At 39.4% G+C, this 20,209-nt stretch overlaps 1 protein-coding gene across 5 annotated transcripts; it reads left to right on the plus strand.

The window, feature by feature from the left end:
- The first annotated feature begins 2,990 nt into the window (after positions 1-2,990).
- SMIM8 (small integral membrane protein 8) lies at positions 2,991-16,592 on the plus strand. Of its 5 annotated transcripts, none has more exons than XM_040474110.1 (3): positions 2,991-3,089; positions 13,632-13,789; positions 16,129-16,592. In XM_040474110.1, exons 2-3 carry the CDS (start codon positions 13,655-13,657, stop codon positions 16,285-16,287), a joined length of 294 nt encoding a protein of 97 aa, XP_040330044.1. In that variant the 5' UTR covers positions 2,991-3,089; positions 13,632-13,654; the 3' UTR covers positions 16,288-16,592. The 5 variants fall into 5 exon arrangements, with proteins under 5 accessions (XP_040330044.1, XP_040330043.1, XP_040330045.1 ...); XM_040474109.1 differs by lacking the exon at positions 2,991-3,089 and adding an exon at positions 3,096-3,226; XM_040474111.1 differs by lacking the exon at positions 2,991-3,089 and adding an exon at positions 3,469-3,625.
- The last annotated feature ends 3,617 nt before the right edge of the window (positions 16,593-20,209 follow it).

Here is a 20,209-nt window from a genome sequence, read left to right on the forward strand (position 1 = left end):
TTCTTCAAAGTAATTTCTTAAAAGCATGATAAAATGGAAAGAACTATTGTTTATCCACACCACTTGCATTTTTCATATCCACGACGTTGGCAAGACCTTTAGGCTTTTCTCTATTATCTTTACCTACAGTTTATGCTCTTTTATTACACATTCTTTCACCTGATCACTTTGGATTGATCATGACAGTTAAGATAATTTTGTTTCTAAGTGATACTTGGTATTTTGCTGATCAGTGAGGGGAACCCTGAGGGATAAGGAGAAAATATGGGTATATTGATAATGCAACACAAGAATGTTTGTAGCCTGCAGTTGTTCTGTGGTTACTGCACAAATAGCGTTTTCTTTTCTTTTCTTTTTTCTTTTTCTTTCTTTCTTTCATTTTTGGTTTGTTTGTTTGAGAGACTTTTGAACATAATCTGGAAGTTTGGTGTTGTGTTTGGTATTGATTTTATGGGCAACTACCCCTCCACCCCAGCTTTACTGAGATATAATTGACATATAACATTGTACAAATATGAAGTGTATAATATCTTGATTTAACACATTTATACAGAGCATCACCCGTTAATTTTTTTTTTTAGTGAGAATATTTAAGATCTATTAGCAAATTTCACATATAAAATACAGTATTATCAACTGTAATCATTGTGTTACACATTAGATCTTCAGAAATTATTCATGTTGGGGCGCCTTGGTGGCTCAGTTGGTTAAACATCAGACGTTAGCTCAGGTCATGATCTCACAGTTTGTGAATTCAAGCCCCACATTGGGCTCTGTACTGACAGTGCAGAGCCTGCTTGGGCTTTTTTTTTCTCTGCCTCTCTCTCTCTGTCCCTCTCCCATTTATGTGCTTTCTTTCTCAAAATAAATAAACTTAAAAAAAATCATCTTCTAACTGGAAGTTTGTACTCTTTGACCAATAGCTCCCATTTGTCTTATGCCTTCAGTCCCTAGCAGCCAGCAGTCTAGTCTCTATTTCTGTGCATTCATCTTTTTTAGATTCTGCATATACATGATTTACAGTATTTGTCTTTCTGTCTGACTTACTTCACCTAGCATAATGCCCTCAAGATCTGTCCATGTTGTTATGGGGTGCCTGACTGGCTCAGTCTGTTGGCCTCCAACTCTTGATTTTGACTCAAGTCATGATCCCAGGGTTGGGGGATTGAGCCCTGCTTTGGACTCCACACTGAGCATGGAGCCTGTTTAAGATTCTGTCTCGTGGGACACCTGGTGGCTCAGTCGGTTGAGTGTCCAACTTGATTTCGGCTCAGGTCATGATCCTGAGGTTCGTGGGATCAAGTGTTGTGTCAAGCTCCTCACTGTCAGTGCAGAATCCTGCTTGGGATTCTCTCTCCCTCTCTGCCCCTCTCCCACTTGATCTCTCTGTCCCTCTCTAAATAAATAAACATTAAAAGGAAAGGTTCTCTCTCCCTCTGCCCCTCCCCCACTTGCACTCTCACTCTTTCTCTCTCTAAAAAAAAAAAAAAAAGATCCAACCATGTTGTCACAAACAGCAGGATGTCCTTTCTCAGAGCTGAATAATATTCCACCACACATATATACCAAATTTTCTTTATCCATTCACCCACTGACAAACACTTAGGTTGCTTCCATATTTTGGCTATTGTAAAAATGCTGCAAATGAACATTATGGGGTGCAGATATCTTTTTCAAATAGTAATTTCATATACTTTGTATATATATCCAGAAATGGAATTGTTGCATCAGATGGTAGTTCTATTTTTAATTTTTTTGAGGAACCTCCATGCTGTTTTCCACAGTGGCTGCACTAGTTTGCATTCCCACCAACAGTGCAAGGGGGTTCCTTTTTCTCTGCATCCTCATCAACACTTCTCACTTGTCTTTTTTCATTGATGGCCATTCTAACAGGTGTGACATGGTATCTCATTGTGATTTTGATTTGCATTTCCCTGATGACTAATGATATCGAGCACCTTTTCATATCACAAACAGCTTTTAAATAAAATTTAACTTATTTTGTCATAATATTGCCTAGTAATACCAGATGGTGATGAACTTTTAGAAATTAAACCTCAAGTCAAATATAAAGTTAATTTGGCTTGAACGAACGAGTTTTAAATTCAAAATTCATCTGCCCAAGCTTTACACAAATCCACGTCCAAATCTGAGCACCTGCTATGTAGGGAAAGGGTTAACATTAGGCAGGGAGAGATAAGGGACCTTCAGGGAGGCAGGCAGCAGACGAGTTAGAGAAAAAAAAAAAAAAAAAAGATAAACGTATTCAGACCTGCCTGGGCTAGGTGCCATGAGTGGAGGCTCACAAACTTTCTGATAAGGTCCCAATAAAAGGGGACAAAAATCCTCCCTAACTACCCAGTCAAGACCCCTCTCACTCTTGAGAGCTTCATACTTTCTCAATAAACTCACTGCTTTGCTCACTCTCTGTTATCCACCAGATTCATTCTTCCACTCTGTGAGACAAGGACCAGCGTCTCCCAGCCTCTTGTAATACTGCTATTCTATTTTGTTTGTTTAATACAACTGCTATACCAACAAACTTTAAAATCGGGAAAGTACGTGCAGACCAACAACCTTATCTATTCTTATCACAACCATAGCTACAAATGTCTTCTATCTTGAAATGTCAAGGCACTAGTAGAACGGCAGAGTATTAACTGCACATTTGAATGACTGTGCCTCTAAAATCTGGGCAAGGAGGATACCAAATCCCAGCCTTCTCCCCGAATTCAGAAAGCTTTCCCCTTCCATTAAATAAATGTATATGTTTCTAGGTGATGTCTCCTTTTATTTATACAAAACACAGACACATGAAACTGGAAGGTTATTTGAACCGTAGGAGGCTGAAAACTAAAGGTAAAAAAGGAAGACGCTAAACACGCCCCTTGCAAACTCCAGCAGGCAAATCCGCAGGCGGCCCCAGGGCGTAGGAGGTTACCCAAGCAGGGCTGGCCTGGGTCCCACAGCCCAAGAGCCTAGGCGTCACAGCCTCCAGGCTGTAGGGGCCGCTGTGGCGCTGAGCCGGCTGGGCGCGCTGGGCCGCTCTCTCCCGCAGGCAGAAACCAGGCGGAGCGGAGAGGGAGCAGGTGACCTCTGGGCAGGTGTTTGGCGGCGGGTGACCGGTGGCGGGGCCGCGGGCTGCCTGCAGGAACAGGACGGCAGCCCCACCGCGCGCTGGTGCCAGGTCTTGGCGGGCCCGGCCGCCCTGCGGCCTTACTCCCAGGTGCGTTGGACCTGACGGCGTTCTCCCGAGCACCCCGACCCCTCGGCACTCCGTGGGCGCTCTGAGCGGTCTCGGGGATCTGTGGCCCCACAGGACCTATTTCCCGCCCCTTACGTGCTAGGAGCCCGGGCCTCTGGTCAGTGCTCTATCCATGGACACCTCCACCCCAAGAACCCTCCCATTTCCTGTACAGTCACTTGGTGTCCCTGCTCACCAAACTCCTGTTTAGGAGGAAGTGGTGTTGTAATTGTTTTCACTGGAGGTGCTCTTTCCTTTAGTAACTGTGTTAAAAAGTCTTATGTTCCACTTTGCAACACCGTGTCTGAAACTTAATTGAATGCAGTTTCTTTTTCTGGAGGCTTCAGATGCATCTGTCTTCGAGAAATAACCAGCTGTAATGTAGGTACCACAGTATGGGGAGGGGAGTAGACCTTAATAATACTTTACAGCCCTCAGATTGTAACTAGGCCATTGTGAAAATCTTTCTCCCTTACTCAGGTAAAGTAAATTCAAGAGATGGAAAGATACTTTTTAAACAGTATTTTTTTTTTACACCAAAAACAACAAATACGGAATCCATTTAAAACATTTAAGTGATTGCAATTTTATGTTTCATAATTCTGGAAATAACTTGTAGATGCAACGTCTTATCGATTTTGAAGTAAGGTGAGGTCAAGTGGTGGAATAGGGGTGGGCTTGGACATTGAGAGACCTGGATTATTTTACTCCTAATGGCAAAGACACAATCTCTTTGGGTCTAGGTTTCTCTGTTTAAAAAAAAAAAACAAAAAAAACCGAATTGGACTAGATGGTAAGCAGATAATGGCGACCATTTACTGAACATCTGTTACATCCTTTAAAAAAATATTATCTAAAAAAAATGTTATCTCAATCTACAGAGCAGTTCTATGCAGTAAGATAACTTTACCCCTTTAGGTGGAAACTGAGGCCCACAGAGGTTGTCACTTATTCAAAGACCTCCAGCTTATAAATAATAAAGTTGTAATTTGAGGCTATGCTTCCTCCCCTCAAGACATAAATCCCTCTGATTCTAACCCAAACTTGTTTATTCTAATTTAAATTATTTTTAAGGTGTTTTGTTCCAGACTTCAAATGTTTTTTCTTACATATTAAGATAGGATGGTATATGAAACTGAAATAACAAGTGTATTTTATATCTCATTATTTTGTCAATTTTATAATTCCCTAAATATTTCTTTTCTATTTTTTTTCAATATATGAAATTTATTGTCAAATTGGTTTCCATACAACACCCAGTGCTCATCCCAAAAGGTGCCCTCCTCAGTACCCATCACCCACCCTCCCCTCCCTCCCACCCCCCATCAACCCTCTCAGTTTGTTCTCAGTTTTTAACAGTCTCTTATGCTTTGGCTCTCTCCCACTCTAACCTCTTTTTTTTTTCCCCCTAAATATTTTTAAATTAATTTGTTTTTAATTTACATCCAAGTTAATTAGCATATAGTGCAATAATGATTTCAGCAGTAGATTCCAGTGATTCATCCCCTATGTATAACACCCAGTGCTTATCCAAACAAGTGCCTTCTGTAACGCCCCTTACCCATTTAGCCCATCCCCCCACCCATAGCCCCTCCAGCAACCATCAGTTTGTTCTCTGTCTTTAAGAGTCTCTTGTGCTCACTTTGGCAGCATTTATACTAAAAAAGAATCTCTTATGTTTTGTCCCCCTCCCTGTTTTTATATTATTTTTACTTCCCTTCCTGTATGTTCATCTGTTTTGTATCTTAAATTCCACATATGGGTGGAGTCATATGATACTTGTCTTTCTCTGGCTGATTTATTTTGCTTAGCATAATACCCTCTAGTTCCATCCATGTACTTGCAGATGGCAAGATTTCATTCTTTTTGATTGCTGAGTAATATTCCACTGTATGTGTATACCACATCTTCTTTATCTGTTCATCCCTCAGTGGACACTTGGGCTGTTTCCATACTTTGGCTATTGTCAGTAGCACTGCTATAAACATTGGGGTGCATGTGCCCCTTCAAAACAGCACACCTGTAACCCTTTGATAAGTAGTAGCGCAATTGCTGGGTCATAGGGTAGTTCTATTTTTAATTTTTTGAGAAACCTCCTTAATGTTTTCCAGAGTGGCTACACCAGTTTGCATTCCCACCAGCAGTGCAAAAGAGATCCTCTTTCTCTGCATCCTTGCCAACACATGTTGTTGCCTGAATTGATAATTTAGCCATTCTGACTGGTGTGAGGTGGTATCTCATTGTGGTTTTAATTGTATGTCCCTGATGATGAGTGATGTTGAGATTTTTTTCATGTGTCTATTAGCCATCTGGTTGTCTTCTTTGGAAAAGCGTCTTTTCATGACTTTTGCCCATTTCTTCGCTGGATTATTTGTTTTTAGGGTGTCGAGTTTGATAAGTTCTTCATAGATTTTGGATACTAACCCTTTATCTGGTATGTCCTTTGCAATATCTTCTCCCATTCTGTCTGTTGCCTTTTAGTTTTGTTGATTGTTTCCTTTGCTGTGCAGAAGCTTTTTATTTTGATGAGGTCCTAGTAGTACATTTTTGCTTTTGTTTCACTTGCCTCCGGAGGCATGTTGAGTAAGAAGTTGCTGTGGCCAAGATCAAAGAGGTTTTGCCTGTTTTCTCCTCTAGGATTTTGATGGTTTCCTGTCTTATATTTAGGTCTTTCCTCCATTTTGAGTTTATTATTTTGGGGTATGGTGTAAGAAAGTGGTCTAGGTTCATTCTTCTGCATGTTGCTGTCCACTTTTCCCAAAACCATTTGCTGAAGAGACTGTTTTCCACTGGATATTCTTTTCTGCTTTGTCAAAGATTAGTTGGCCATACGTTTGTGGGTCCATTTCTGGGTTATCTATTTTATTTCACTGATCTATGTCTGTTTTTGTGCCAGTACCATACCTTTTTGATGATTACAGCTTTGTAATACATCTTGAAGTCTGGGATTGTGATGCCTCCAGCTTTGGTTTTCTTTTTCAATATTACTTTGGTTATTTGGGGTCTTTTCTGGTTCCATACAAATTTTAGGATTGTTTGTTCTAGCTCTGTGAAGAATGCTAGTGTTATTTTGATAGGGATTTCATTGAATATATAGATTGCTTTGGATAGTATTGACATTTTAACAATACTTGTTCTTCCAGTCCATGAGCATGAAGTATTTTTCCATTTTTTTGTGTGTCTTCTTCAATTTCTTTCATAGGCTTTCTATAGATTTCATTGTATAGATTTTTCATCTTTTTGGTTAGGTTTATATAATTCCCTAAGTGTTAAAGGAAAGGCTCTGATTATTGCTAAGGTTCCTTCTCACTAACATGCTGTAATTCTGATAATTCTGTTTTGACATCTCCTATTGAGATGCTGATTTCAAAAATGAATGCCTGAAGATTAAATTTTTCCCTAAAGTAACTCATAGTCTTTTTATCTTGGTCTAACTTCCATATATAGTATAATATAGACAGTCATGCCAGTTTTAGGTCAATGAATTGTTTTATGTCAGTTGCCAGATACATTATGGATCATCCCCCTGAGGAAGAATCTTGCTAAAGGAAGGAAAATCATCAAAAAATGACCAGTCCTGGGGCACCTTAGTGACTCAGTCAGTTGAGCCTCTGACTCTTGCTTGATCTCAGCTCAGGTCTTGATCTCAGGGTTGTGAGTCCAAGCCCCACATTGGGCTCTGTGCTGAAGCCTTCTTAAAGCAAAACAAACAAAAAAACGACCAGTCCTGACTCTGTCTAGCACTATCTTGGACTATCTTATACAGCCTCACACATTGTGTATTATTAATTCCAGGAGGGCACCATCCTCACACTTTGAGGTGTGAATGACCCTCATGGAATTGCACCCTTTATCTCTTCATATTTCCTTCACAAGAGGATGGGCAGAAGAAAAAGGTAAAGAACTTTTTAGCAGGGTGGGGCATATGAAGTAAATGCAGCTTAATTTACATCATTTATACAGATACGTATGAAAAATCCTACTCTATTTCTTTAAAATTTAGAAACAACAGTTTTTTATCATTTGTCAATAAGGGAACAAGAAATGAGTGATGGAAAAATGAAGAAATAAGAGTAGGGGCTCCTGGACAGATTTTACCAACCAGGGTGGCCCTGTGGATACCTGATTTATGGAGTATTTTCCAAGTGGTCCCATACACAAACTAATCACCAAATTGCTTAGCCAGGAGCAGTGCAATGCCAAGTTTCCATCATCCCTGCCAGACTCTGTGTGTTTGTTTTGTATGATTCCCTTTTTAACACTGTACATGAAATTTCTTCCCTTAGCTTAAAAATAAACCTATCTTGAAAGTGAGTATAACTAGGGGCACCTGAGTGGTTCAGTTGGTTAAGTATCCAACTTGATTTTGACTCAGGTCATGATCCCATGGTTTGTGAGTTGCAGCCCCATGTCAGGCTCTGTGCTGACACTGAAGAGTCTGCTTGGGATTCTCTCTCCCTCTCTCTCTGTCCTCTCCTGTGCTCTCTCTCAAAATAAATAAATAAACTTTTTTTTTAAAAAAGTGAGTATAGGGGCGCCTGGTGGCTCAGTCGGTTGAGTGGCTGACTTCGGCTCAGGTCATGATCTCGCGGTCCGTTAGTTTGAGCCCCGCGTCGGGCTCTGTGCTGACAGCTCAGAGCCTGGAGCCTGTTTCAGATTCTGTGTCTCCCTCTCTCTGACCCTCCCCCGTTCATGCTCTGTCTCTCTCTGTCTCAAAAATAAATAAACGTTAAAAAAAAAATTTTTTTTTAAAGTGAGTATAACTAGAGATTGGTCAATATCATATGCAAATAAGCAAGTGCTGGTTACTTGCGGTAGGAAACAAAGAGTAAGGAAAAAAGTTGGAGAAAGTGATGGGAAGACAAGTTCTGAAAGAAGTGTGCTAGATGTTCAATAGATATTTTTGTCTTAAGTACAGTTCATTTGAGTGGTAATGTCCAAATAGATTATTGCTGTGCTTTGAATTTTTGATGAGTTTCGCAGCTTTTAAAAGTGGAATTTATATTAGCTGTGCACTTGAAAATAACTAGTCAGCTTTTAGTTTTACAGTACAAGTTTACTTTTGGTGGGGGCGCCTGGGTAGCTCAGTTGGTTGAGCCTCCAACTTCAGCTCAGGTCATGGTCTCACTGCTCATGGTTTGAGCCCCGCATAGGGTTATGTGCTGACCGCTCAGAGCCTGGAGCCTGCTTCGGATTCTGTGTCTCCCTATCTCTCTCTGCTCTTCCCCAGCTCATACTCTGTCTCTCTCTCTCTTTCTCTCAAAAATGAATAAACATTTTAAAAAAATCAATCAATAAAATCAATAAAAAAGAAGTTTACTTTTGATGTAGATATTTGTTTTCCCAAAGAGTTTTGACAATGAACATATCTGTGAATAAACAACTAAGGCTTTATACTCTATATACTGTGCTTATTCAACCAACATATCTTGAATTTCTGCTCCAGCCATGTATGTAGATCTTTGTGGGTCAGGCATGTGAAGAGATTCTAAAGAACTTTACACATGGAAAAGATTTTGTGGTGTTTTGTTTCTTCTATTATATATAACAAATTATTGGCTACTAAAGCCCATTTTGGCCTCAGTAATCTACATTTTTTATTTAAAGTATAGAAGGTTCTTGGGGCGCCTGGGTGGCGCAGTCGGTTAAGCGTCCGGCTTCAGCCAGGTCACGATCTCGCGGTCCGTGAGTTTGAGCCCCGCGTCAGGCTCTGGGCTGAGAGTCATGCTCTGTCTCTCTCTGTCCCAAAAATAAATAAAAACATTGGAAAAAAAAAAAAAGTATAGAAGGTTCTTAAGATTTTTTTGCTAGTTGAATAGATGGTATAAACAAATTCATACAATTTTGGGAGAACTATTGTAACATCTTCGGTGACTGTGGCTCATTAAAAAAGCAATAAAATTGAGTTGTCTTTTTTTTTTTTTTAATGTTTATTTTTGAGAGAGAAAGAGAGTGTGGGCGGGTGGAGGGGCAGAGAGAGAGGGAGACACAGAATCCAAAGCAGACTCCCGGCTGTGAGCTTTCAGCAGAGAGCCCAACGTGGGGCTAGAACTCACGAACCATGAGGTCATGACCTGAGCCAAAGTTGGACGCTTAACCAACTGAGCCACCCAGGCGCCCCAAGCTGTCTTATTTAAAGACTGATATATAATAGAAAATGTTGTCTGATAAAAGGCTGATATATAACAGGAAATGTTACTTATATACTCTGCAGAAAGTATCATAAACAATGGAAATTATGCTATATGAAATCTTTTAAAATACAGCATATAGTGTAGTAGGTAATCCCTTAATTTGTAAATGTCCCTTTAATAAACACTTCTGTGGCTTCTAGCCCAGATATATATATTTTTATGTTTTATTTATTTTTGAAAGAGACACAGAGACTGAACGTGAGTGGAGAAGGGGCAGAGAGAGAGGGAGACACAGAATCCAAAGCTGAGCTGTCAGCCCAGAGCCTGACGCGGGGCTCGAACTCACAATCTGTGAGATCATGACCTGAGCTGAAGTCAGATGGTCAACCGATTGAGCCACCCAGGCACCCCAGCCCAGGTATTCGTTAATTGTCATTTCTGGTAAAAAGTTTAACATACATAGTGCATTGTTAAGGCGAATATGGATGTCTGGAGATTGTAATATAAGGAATACTGCCTTGGTTGCTTATTTCCTTGATTCATTACAAAGGAAACAGGTTCTGCTAAGGAAGAGAGGAGACCAAGGAATCTTGCAACTAAAATGAAGTCATTACAGTTCATGTTAGAACACTCTTTTTTTTTTTTTTTTACGTTTATTTATTTTTGAGACAGAGAGAGACAGAGCATGAACGGGGGAGGGGCAGAGAGAGAGGGAGACACAGAATCGGACGCAGGCTCCAGGCTCCGAGCCATCAGCCCGGAGCCCGACGCGGGGCTTGAACTCACGGACCGCGAGATCGTGACCTGAGCTGAAGTCGGATGCTCAACCGACTGAGCCACCCAGGCGCCCCCATGTTAGAACACTCTTAATCTGTAGTTTGTTTGTTTTTTTTTTAATTTTTTTTAATGTTTATTTGTTTTTGAGACAGAGAGAGACAGAGCATGAATGGGGGAGGGTCAGAGAGAGAGGGAGACACAGAATCTGAAACAGGCTCCAGGCTCTGAGCTATCAGCACAGAGCCTGACACGGGGCTCGAACTCACGGACGGCGAGATCATGACCTGAGCTGAAGTCGGATGCTTAACCTACTGAGCCATCCAGGTACCCCTATAGTTTTTATAGACATTTCATATAGGTTGAATTTTGACATCGAACATTACTATATCCCTTTGACTTTAAAATAGTGAAATTTCCCTCCCTCTCTCTCTCTCATTTTTTGGACTTGAGGTAAGTATTGAGTTAATCATCCTCAATTCTTGGCACATTTTCATCAACACAGAGTGTGTGTGATAACTGCGGTCTGAGGGCCCTTCTGTGCTCTACAGTATGTGCTGTCTATACCCACCTTCCCCATTACCTTGTTTTTCTTCCCACTAGACAGTTTTAAACCATATTCTACTGGTTATCTTTGTTTTAAATACATGCAGCAATTTCTCAATAATTGAAGGAAAATGTCTCTTTGTCAGTTTATGGTTATAATGACTTACCTTTGTATATTTGCTTTTTCAGGCCTTCCTACTATTTTTATCTAATGCCCCAGTTTCAATTAGGGGTATACTGTGAGGCTGTGATTCAGTCCTAACAGCGTGGACATTGTGTTAACTGTTTCCTGCCTCACATTTTTTTATGGGCATGGCTGATTTACAGACTGTAATATCGCTTCCACTTTAATGATTGCTTCTTTCTGGTATTTTTTCCCCCACATTACAGTCAATCATGTTATTAGCTTAAGTAGAAACATCACTGGCGCCTAGCTTAGGCATCTGGTGACCACCATTTGTTACTTAAATTCTAAATACGTTTCCACATACCGTCTACCCTGCTCTCATGGTTGAGAGGGAAAGAAGAAATGTTAGCAGTTTTCATACAAGGAAAAGAAACCAACAGGAGTAGTTTGTTCTCATAAGAAAGGAGGAGTAGCAAATGAGTTTTACATCCCTCCCCTGTATTGTTGACATTATTGAAAGGTAAGGCCGTAAATGAGGAGGAAGTTATAGGGATTCTGGGCCTAACGCAGAAGCATATGCCAAGTCCCCGTTACAGCTGGTTTTGTGTGGTATCAAGAAATTAATACAGGAAATGGGCATGTCGACGGACCTGGTCAGCAGGAAGCAGTGGATTTTTTGCCACCTTTGGGCATGATGAGTTTCAAGCAAGTGTATGCTGACTGAACAAATACCAGGCATGTTATGCAATTGTTTCAGAAGTTGTCTGTAGTAAAAACAAAACAAAACAAAACACTGTTCTAGTGGAGAAAATGAGTAACTTGCATACAAGAGAAATAAAACAACAACAACAAAACAATTGCTAGTTACAGCTTGACTAATGTTTGAAATGCTGATGAAGTGTTCTATGAATTGCTACCTCATATATGTCATGCCCAAGGTGGACTTTGCAAAAGAAGTAAACAAAGACTGATGATTGTTCTATTCTGCTGAATGCATCTTGGACGGAAAAGGTGAGACTACTTGTCATTGGCAAGTAGTTTACCTTCAGTGCTTTGGAAATGCTCATTTGCTCCCCTATGATTACCAAGCCAGTACATATACCTATAGGATGAGACATTTATTTAATGAATGAGAAATGCTGGCAAGAGAATGAAAGGAGCAAAATACAATATCCTCCTGCTGATAAACAGTCAGTTGCTCTGCCTACAACACACTCCTATGCTTAGATCATGCATGTGTTGAGTTTTTCCCATTGAACTGCACAGCCATTCTATACCCATAAGATGGGGGTTAATTTTCACAGTGAAAGCACACTGCTGAAACAACTCTTTCTAAATCTGGATGATGAAGGGAAAACTGTGAAAATAAAATGAAGCAAGCTATTGGCATGATTGCTGAGACCTGGTGGTCTGTAGAGCCATCCACATAGTGAAATTTTGGGAATTTTGGGAGACTCATCTCCCAGACCAGTTTGATTTTAAAGACTTTGTGGCTAGAGATAGCAGTTGAACTATGAACTATTTTCCAAGAGTTAGCAAATCCTAAAATTGATATATGAGTGCTAAGTAATATCAAAGTGGAACCAGAAAGTGATGTTGAATATCGTGACAACAATGAAAACCATCATCCAGTGGATGAAGGAATAGGAAACAGCGAACATTTCAGAAGCCCTAGCAAGTATAGAAAGCGTTGAGAAGTCCTTTCCCTTCAAGTAGGTGTTCCTGATGAGGTGTTTATGCAATTAAGTGGTATAGATGAACTAACCACTTCAACAAAGTCAGTTTTGAAAAAACTGAACTAATTTTCTCCATAACTAATAAAGTTGCAAAAATATTGCCTTTATAAAGTCTGTAAAATGGAAAACTTAAAGAATACTTGTATGAACAAAGCCCCAGTGAGTGTTTAAATGTGAATGTTTGACTCTTGTTTCATAACATTTACTGTATGGTAGGGTTACAGCATTTCCCCAGAACATTTTATTACATTGTCATTAATTTCCACCTTGGGAAGCTTTCTTTCCCTACCTCTTTCCTTCCAACCCTCCCACACCTCTCCCCAGCATTAGGTGGCAGGAATGATAAGAATAAGCTTTTGCCTAATAGTACCTAGAAGAGAAAAATATTCACAAAATGTTGACACTCCAGCTGGCAGAACCATAAACCAAAAGACACATTGGGATTTAATAGGATAGAGTTAGTGTAATTAAGAGGAAAATGGATATTCACCTTGAGATAGCAGAGCAGTCCTTCCCAAAAGTCACTGACAGGCAAATGAGGAGTGAAAATAGCTACTTACCCTTACTGCTTGGTACTCATGCTTAGGTCGGTCCCCCAGAAGAAGGCTGATGAGCATGGGCCAGGGGTGAAGCTGTAGGAGAAATTGAAAAATGCCACTGTTCTTTCAAAGCTGTTGGAAAGTGAAGAAGAGTGAAAATGGGAGGAAATAAAGAAGGGTATGGATAATCCACTGGCCCCTGCTACCCTTAGCTTCCTCTTTATATAACAGGATACAATGTAATTCAGACCAAGAACAATTCTCCAGGCTTCTGTGAAAGTAGGAACACAACTTTTGCCCACCTGACTTGTTCTAAGAGATCAAAAATAACAATTTTATTAAATAAAATTTAGAGCACCATTTACAAAGTACATGTTACATGAAGTAATAAAATAATTGGCAATCACTCTTGGTATGTATCTGGACTGGAATTCAAAAAAAGGAATGCATGTAGAATGCTTTTTTTTTTTTTTTTAAAGAACATTATCAGAAAAACTGTGAAGAAAAAAAAGTCTCTTATTTTACTTCTAGGTAATAAATCATCATTAGTCAAGATGTCTTCAGCACCAGAGTCTCCCGGCTTTAAAAAGGAACCACCCAAAGAGAAAGACTTTAAAAACCCAGGGCTCAGAGGAGTCCGCACGACAACCTTATTTCGGGCTGTGAATCCAGAGCTCTTCATTAAACCCGTAAGAAATATACCTAGGATAAGACATTATGTTCAGTTTAACTAGGCTATCAGAAATAGAAAGTGTTTATTTTCCTGTCACATTTGATCGTGTCATGAAAATTTTATGTTGACTAATAAGGCCTCTCTGATAAAAGTAGGTGAAAGGGAAATCTTAAATGCTATTTCTCTATACATATAAAACTAATTATTTTGAGGTATTTGAGAACTTTAACAGAATACAGTTGCACTTTGATAGATCAACTTCTCAAATTCCTCTTTAATATTTTAGTTTAATAGTTGTACCAATTTGAAAGAAATTTTTATTGTTTGACCAGGTACTATTACATAAATAAGACCTTTCATTGAAATAAAACAAAATGAAAATCTGATCATTTTTATAGACTACAATTCTAGCCTTTATTGTATTTTTACCTAAGGGATATTGCAAGTATGAAAAATTTCAAAACATACACTAGTACACTGTAAGGGAGTTAGCTAATCATTTATATTTTTGTTGCAAATTACTGAATATATTTGACCAGTTTTATTTTAAAATAAATATAAACTTTATTTTTAAATTAATGTAAGTAAAATCAAATTATTATATATTTAAATGGATTTGGTTAGAATTTTATTTATTCATTCATTTATTTTAAAGAAATCCCATAGACTGAGCATTTGATTTTAATTTTAATTTTAATTTTATTTTAGAGACAGAGAGCATGAGTAGAGGAGAGGGTCAGAGGGAGAGAGAGAGAATCTTAAACAGGCTCCACACTGACCATGGAGCCTGATACAGGGCTTGATCCCACAACCCAGGGATCATGACCTGAACCGAAATCAAGAATCGGACGCTCAACCAACTGAGCTACCCAGGCACCCTTTGGTTAGCATTTTAGTAAATCTATTTTTAAAATGTTTGTTTATATATTTTGACAGAGAGAGAGAGGCAGAAAGAGACAGAGAGACAGAGAATTCCAAGCAGGGTCCATGCTGTCAGCACAAGCCCCTTGGTTAGAATTTTAATAACATAGTTGCCAGTGTAAACTGTTTTTTTTTCATTTTTTTTTTTCAACGTTTATTTATTTTTGGGACAGAGAGAGACAGAGCATGAACAGGGGAGGGGCAGAGAGAGAGGGAGACACAGAATCGGAAACAGGCTCCAGGCTCTGAGCCATCAGCCCAGAGCCCGACGCGGGGCTCAAACTCACGGACCGCGAGATCGTGACCCGGCTGAAGTCGGACGCTTAACCGACTGCGCCACCCAGGCGCCCCAAAACTGTTTTAAAGTTAAATAGGTCAATTTAACAAGCAAGTAATTAAATCAAGGTAGAATGTTTTAAAACCTTTGAACTAATATGTTGTTTTAATTGCCAAGTGCATGTCAAGATTTATAGATTTAAACTGCTTTTAGCTTTTGGCCTTGTTATATGTCCATCCAGGTTGAAAAGTTTGACCTTTATTCTTTTGATGATTAAGATTTGAAATAGTAGTAATACAGCAAGTATTACAGAAGCAGAAAATGCTAATTGAAACTTGTATCACTACCACACACTCACACTGACCTAAGAAAGGTTCATTTGGGGAGTATGAACACACAGGAAGATCTGAGTTATAGTATAGACAAAACCAAACATTTCTATGGAATTGTAAACATCTTTCCTATACTTAAATGCTTTTTTTTCCCCCAGTGTCAAAGTTATATTGCTTAGTCTCTCAGGGTCTTGGACTTTTCAGCAGTAAATCAAACTTAGTATAGAACAGCATAGTATCTGCTCCAGTCACACAGTTCCTTAAGGTTATACAGTAGGTACCCAGAGGAGAGTGTACGTGTTGTCATTCTTGCCGCACTTAATATATGACATGAAAATTGAAGGCTTTTTGCAAGTTATCCATGAACTCAGGCAAGAAGAATAGCATGTTATACTTCATTCCTCACTTCTTAATAAGATTAGCTAATTGAAGGTTTGCCAGTAGGGAAACTTGAGCTCAGGAAAGTTGAGCAACTTCTCCATGTCACACAGGTAAAAGTGAAAACTTGATCACTAGACCCATTTCTGTGTCTCATTTCCCTCGCCCCTCTCCCAACCACCACCTTTCTGAAGATGCAGGCCTGAGAGGCTGTTGGCAGGAGACAGACTGGAGAGGAGAAGCAAGAGCCTTCTATAATCTCTGAATTATCAGGAGTTGAGTTAATTGAATAAAGAACTGGGTAAATTGTTATAATGGAAAATATCACCATAGGAATGCTAGTATGGCAGTAAAGACTTGTATGTCAGGAGGAAAGTACAACAGATATTTGGGTCTCCTCAAATGATTAAGTCTTAATGAGGATTTATAATTTCTTTTCTTTAACAGAACAAACCTGTAATGGCTTTTGGACTGATAACCCTTTCCCTTTGCGTGGCTTATATTGGTTATCTACATGCATCCCAGGAGAATACAAAGGATCTCTACGAAGCTATTGATAGTGAGGGACACAGTTATATGAGGAGGAAAACATCTAAATGGGATTAACAGTGCTGGATGCTGCAGACGGAGCTTTGCTAAAGGCCCTGAAATCTTCTAATGGAAGACTTTGTGAGTGCACAGTATCATGCTCCTTGTTCTAGAATGTGTTAATGAGGAAGGAAGGTAGCAGTTGTGAACGGGCCACTAGACTACATCTCATCCTGCAGCCCTTACCCCATTCTTTGTTCACAGCAAGAGCTTCTCAATATTTTTCTTTCATGAAGTCCTTGTATGAAAGTGCCATTAAGAATGGAAGTTGTTTTTGTGAATTAACTTCTATATAATAAAAATATAGTGCCGGTGCTGTTAAATTTGTATGGTATTTTTAATATTTAAGATGAGTTGTGCATTTGCAACTGTTTTAAGGGTTTAGTTTTGTTTTGCTGTTTAGAAAGGCATTCATTTTTTCCTGGCATAGAACTTATGTTTATGACAAAAAAATAATTGTAATTATTATGAAGCATACAGTCAACATTCAAGACAAATAATTTTTTTAATGTTTATTTCTGAGAGAAAAAGAGACAGTGTACGAGTGGGGGAGGGCAGAGAGAGAGACACACAGAATCCAAAGCAGACTCCAGGCCCTGAGCTGTCAGCACAGAGTGTGATGTGGGACTTGAACCCACAAACTATGAGATCATGACCTGAGCCGGAGTCAGATGCTTAACCAACTGAGCCACCCCGGCGCCCCCAAGACAAATAATTTTTATAGAGTCACAGATGGCTTGTATATTTTGGCGTTCCATTTCAGCTACTTTGGTCCAGAATTTTATTTCATTTGAAAAGGTAGTCCCACTCAACTACTAAAATAAATAAATGAGAGAATAACCCAATTGGAGTTTTTCTTTGGGAAAAAAAAAAGTATATTATACTGAGCTATGATGTTTTTATTTGACTACAACCAAATGTTACCTATTTTAGATTTTGTAAATTAATGTTACAATGATATTACAAACATAAAACCAAATTTTCTTATGGTTATTTCAGAACTAGGACTATCCAACAAATAAGAAAAGAAGGTCTTCTTACTCTCTTGGGTTTACCGCATATAATTTAGATTTCTCTTACAAGGGTTTTGGACCTGTAGCATGTGTAGATTTTTATCTGTTTTCCAAATCACTATAATTGGGGCTCAGTAATAAATCTCATCTATGAAATTTTGTTTCATTTATTATTGCCAAATAACAATTACTGTATAAGCAGAGTTTATCACCATAGTGTGAATTTTTTTTAATTTTTTTATGTTTATTTATTTCTGAGAGAGACAGAGACAGAGTGCAAGTGAAGGAGGGGCAGAGAGAGAGGGAGACACAGAATCCAAAGCAGGCTCCAGGCTCTGAGCTGTCAGCACAGGCACAGAGCCTGTTGCAGGGCTTGAACTCACAAACGGTGGGATCATGACCTGAGCTGAAGTCAGACGCCTAACTGACTGAGCCACCCAGGTGCCCCACCATAGTGTGAATTTTTAATTTCTAATACTTCATTGTGGTTTGTAAGCTATATGAAAATGTAATTATGTCTTGTCTGTAGATATTAAAGAGCTTAAATAACTGAGTTATCTGTACGCAACTAAATCAGAACTTTATTCCTGAGCCCTAAATATTTCTTTGCTATGTCTCTCTATATAGTACACTTCATATAGTTTAAAATGCACTTAAGTAGTGTAAAATGCCTTTTAATTTAAAGTATTATATTTTGCTTTTGGTTTCCCTGTGTACTTTGGCTGTTAAAAAATTAGAATTCTTCTGTTTTCAACTATGCATTTAATATTACACCATCATTTTTTAGAATTTCTCTGTTATTCAGAATAAGTTGTTATTTGTTGGGGGAGATACTGGTTAGGTGAACTATCAAGAGACCATCACAGCACAGAAGGACAGCAGGAAATACAGCAGCCTTCAGCCATGTGACATCTATGTATGGGAATGAACCAAGGTAGCAGTGGATTCAGGGAGGCAGGTGCACAGCTGTGAAAAATACTGGGAGCGAAGAATCACACTGAATTTTAGGAACAAGTAACCTATTATACTTATTACAGGATAGTTACAAGTTACAGCACAGGCTTTGTGTGTGCAGAGAGTCAAAGGCTGCCTGGCTGTGTATTGATGTTCTCATTCATTCTCTGAGGGAAAAATGCCACTTGGACATTGCGTCTAAGAAAGGAATGGTCCAGGCGAGAGATGTACAGCGTTTTGGAATCAGGGCTCAAGTGGTTAAAGGAATGTCTTTCATTGTGAGAATCTGGTTGAGACTGGGCAAAACTCAGAAACTTAGTAGATTAGGTCTTGAAGCAAGTCTCGATAAGTAAAATATTAATAAGTGGTAAGTGACCTTTTTGCCCAGGGGAGTAATCCATTCTGTTAGGAGAGCTATTTGCCCAGAGGAGCAAGCTGTTCAATTGATAAATTGGTTTTCAAGAATTTCCTGAATAAACTGTGAAGTTATTTATTGGTGTAGCCTTATCCTCCATAGGGTAACCAATCTTTTCCAATTTGTTAGGCATGGAGGTGGTTCTTGGGATGCAGGACTACACATTTTAAAACAAGGACAACACATTAGTTAACTGCAATTTTAAAAACCAGGCTTATTAATTTTGAGTGCTAATGGAAAGTAACTTTTCCTTTAAGATACTGTGATGTTTCCCAGTTTTATTGCCATGGCACCAAAACATCACGTTTATAAAAATGTGAATTTATTGGGGCACCTGGATGACTCAGTCGGTTAAGCATCTAACTTTGGCTCAGGTCAAGATCTCACAGCTCATAAGTTCGAGCCCCATGTTGGGCTCCATGCTGACAGCTCAGAGCCTGGAGCCTGCTTCAGATTCTGTCTCCCTCTCTGCCCCTCCCTTGCTCATGCTTAGTCTCTCTCTCAAAAATAAATAAACATTAAAAAATTTAATTAAAATATATTAATTTATTAATTTTTCTCCTTTGCTGGGCTAAAAGAAATCAACTCTTTAAATAAAACATTTAATTTTTTTTAATCTTTATTTATTTTTGAAGGAGAGAGATAGTGTGACTGGCGGAGAGACAGGGAGACAGAATCCGAAGCAGGCTCCAGGCTCTGAGCTGTCAGCACAGAGCCCAACATGGGGCTCGAACTCGCAAACTGTGAGATCATGACCTGAGCCAAAGTCGGACACTTAATGACAGAGCCACCCTGGTGCCCCTTTAAATAAACCATTTAGGGGCGCCTGGGTGGCGCAGTCGGTTAAGCGTCCGACTTCAGCCAGGTCACGATCTCGCGGTCCGTGAGTTCGAGCCCCGCATCGGGCTCTGGGCTGATGGCTCAGAGCCTGGAGCCTGTTTCCGATTCTGTGTCTCCCTCTCTCTCTGCCCCTCCCCCGTTCATGCTCTGTCTCTCTCTGTCCCAAAAATAAATAAACGTTGAAAAAAAAAATTTAAAAAAAATAATAAACCATTTAAAAGAAAATGTAGGTTGAAAAATGATTCCCCCTGTTCTACCCCACCCCCAAAGATGTTCAGATCCTAATTCCTAGATCCTGTGATTATGTTACCTTATATGACAGAAGGGACTTTGCAGATATGATCAAGTTAGGGATTTTGAGATGGGAAAATTACCCTTTATTATCCAGATGAGCCTGATATAATCTTAATCCTTATTAAGAAGGAGGCTGAAGATCAGGGGAAGAAGCATAGAGGTCCATGCACACAGGGGGAGAAAAGCCTACATCATGTGAGGCATGAGCCAAGGAATTCAGGTGGCCTCTAGAAGGTAAAAAAGGCAAGGAAACAGACTCTCCTGTAAAGCCTCCAGAAAGAACCAGCCCTGCTGACACCTTAATTTTAGCCTCATAAGACTCATTTTGAACCTCTGACCTCCAGAACTGCAAGAGAGTAAATGGTGTTGTTTTCAATCACTAAATGTGTGGTGATTTGTTACAGCAGCAATAGGAAACTAGTAC

The sequence above is a fragment of the Herpailurus yagouaroundi genome, unplaced genomic scaffold (assembly GCF_014898765.1).
Source record: "Herpailurus yagouaroundi ecotype Mexico unplaced genomic scaffold, PumYag 139, whole genome shotgun sequence".
NCBI lineage: Eukaryota > Metazoa > Chordata > Mammalia > Carnivora > Felidae > Herpailurus > Herpailurus yagouaroundi.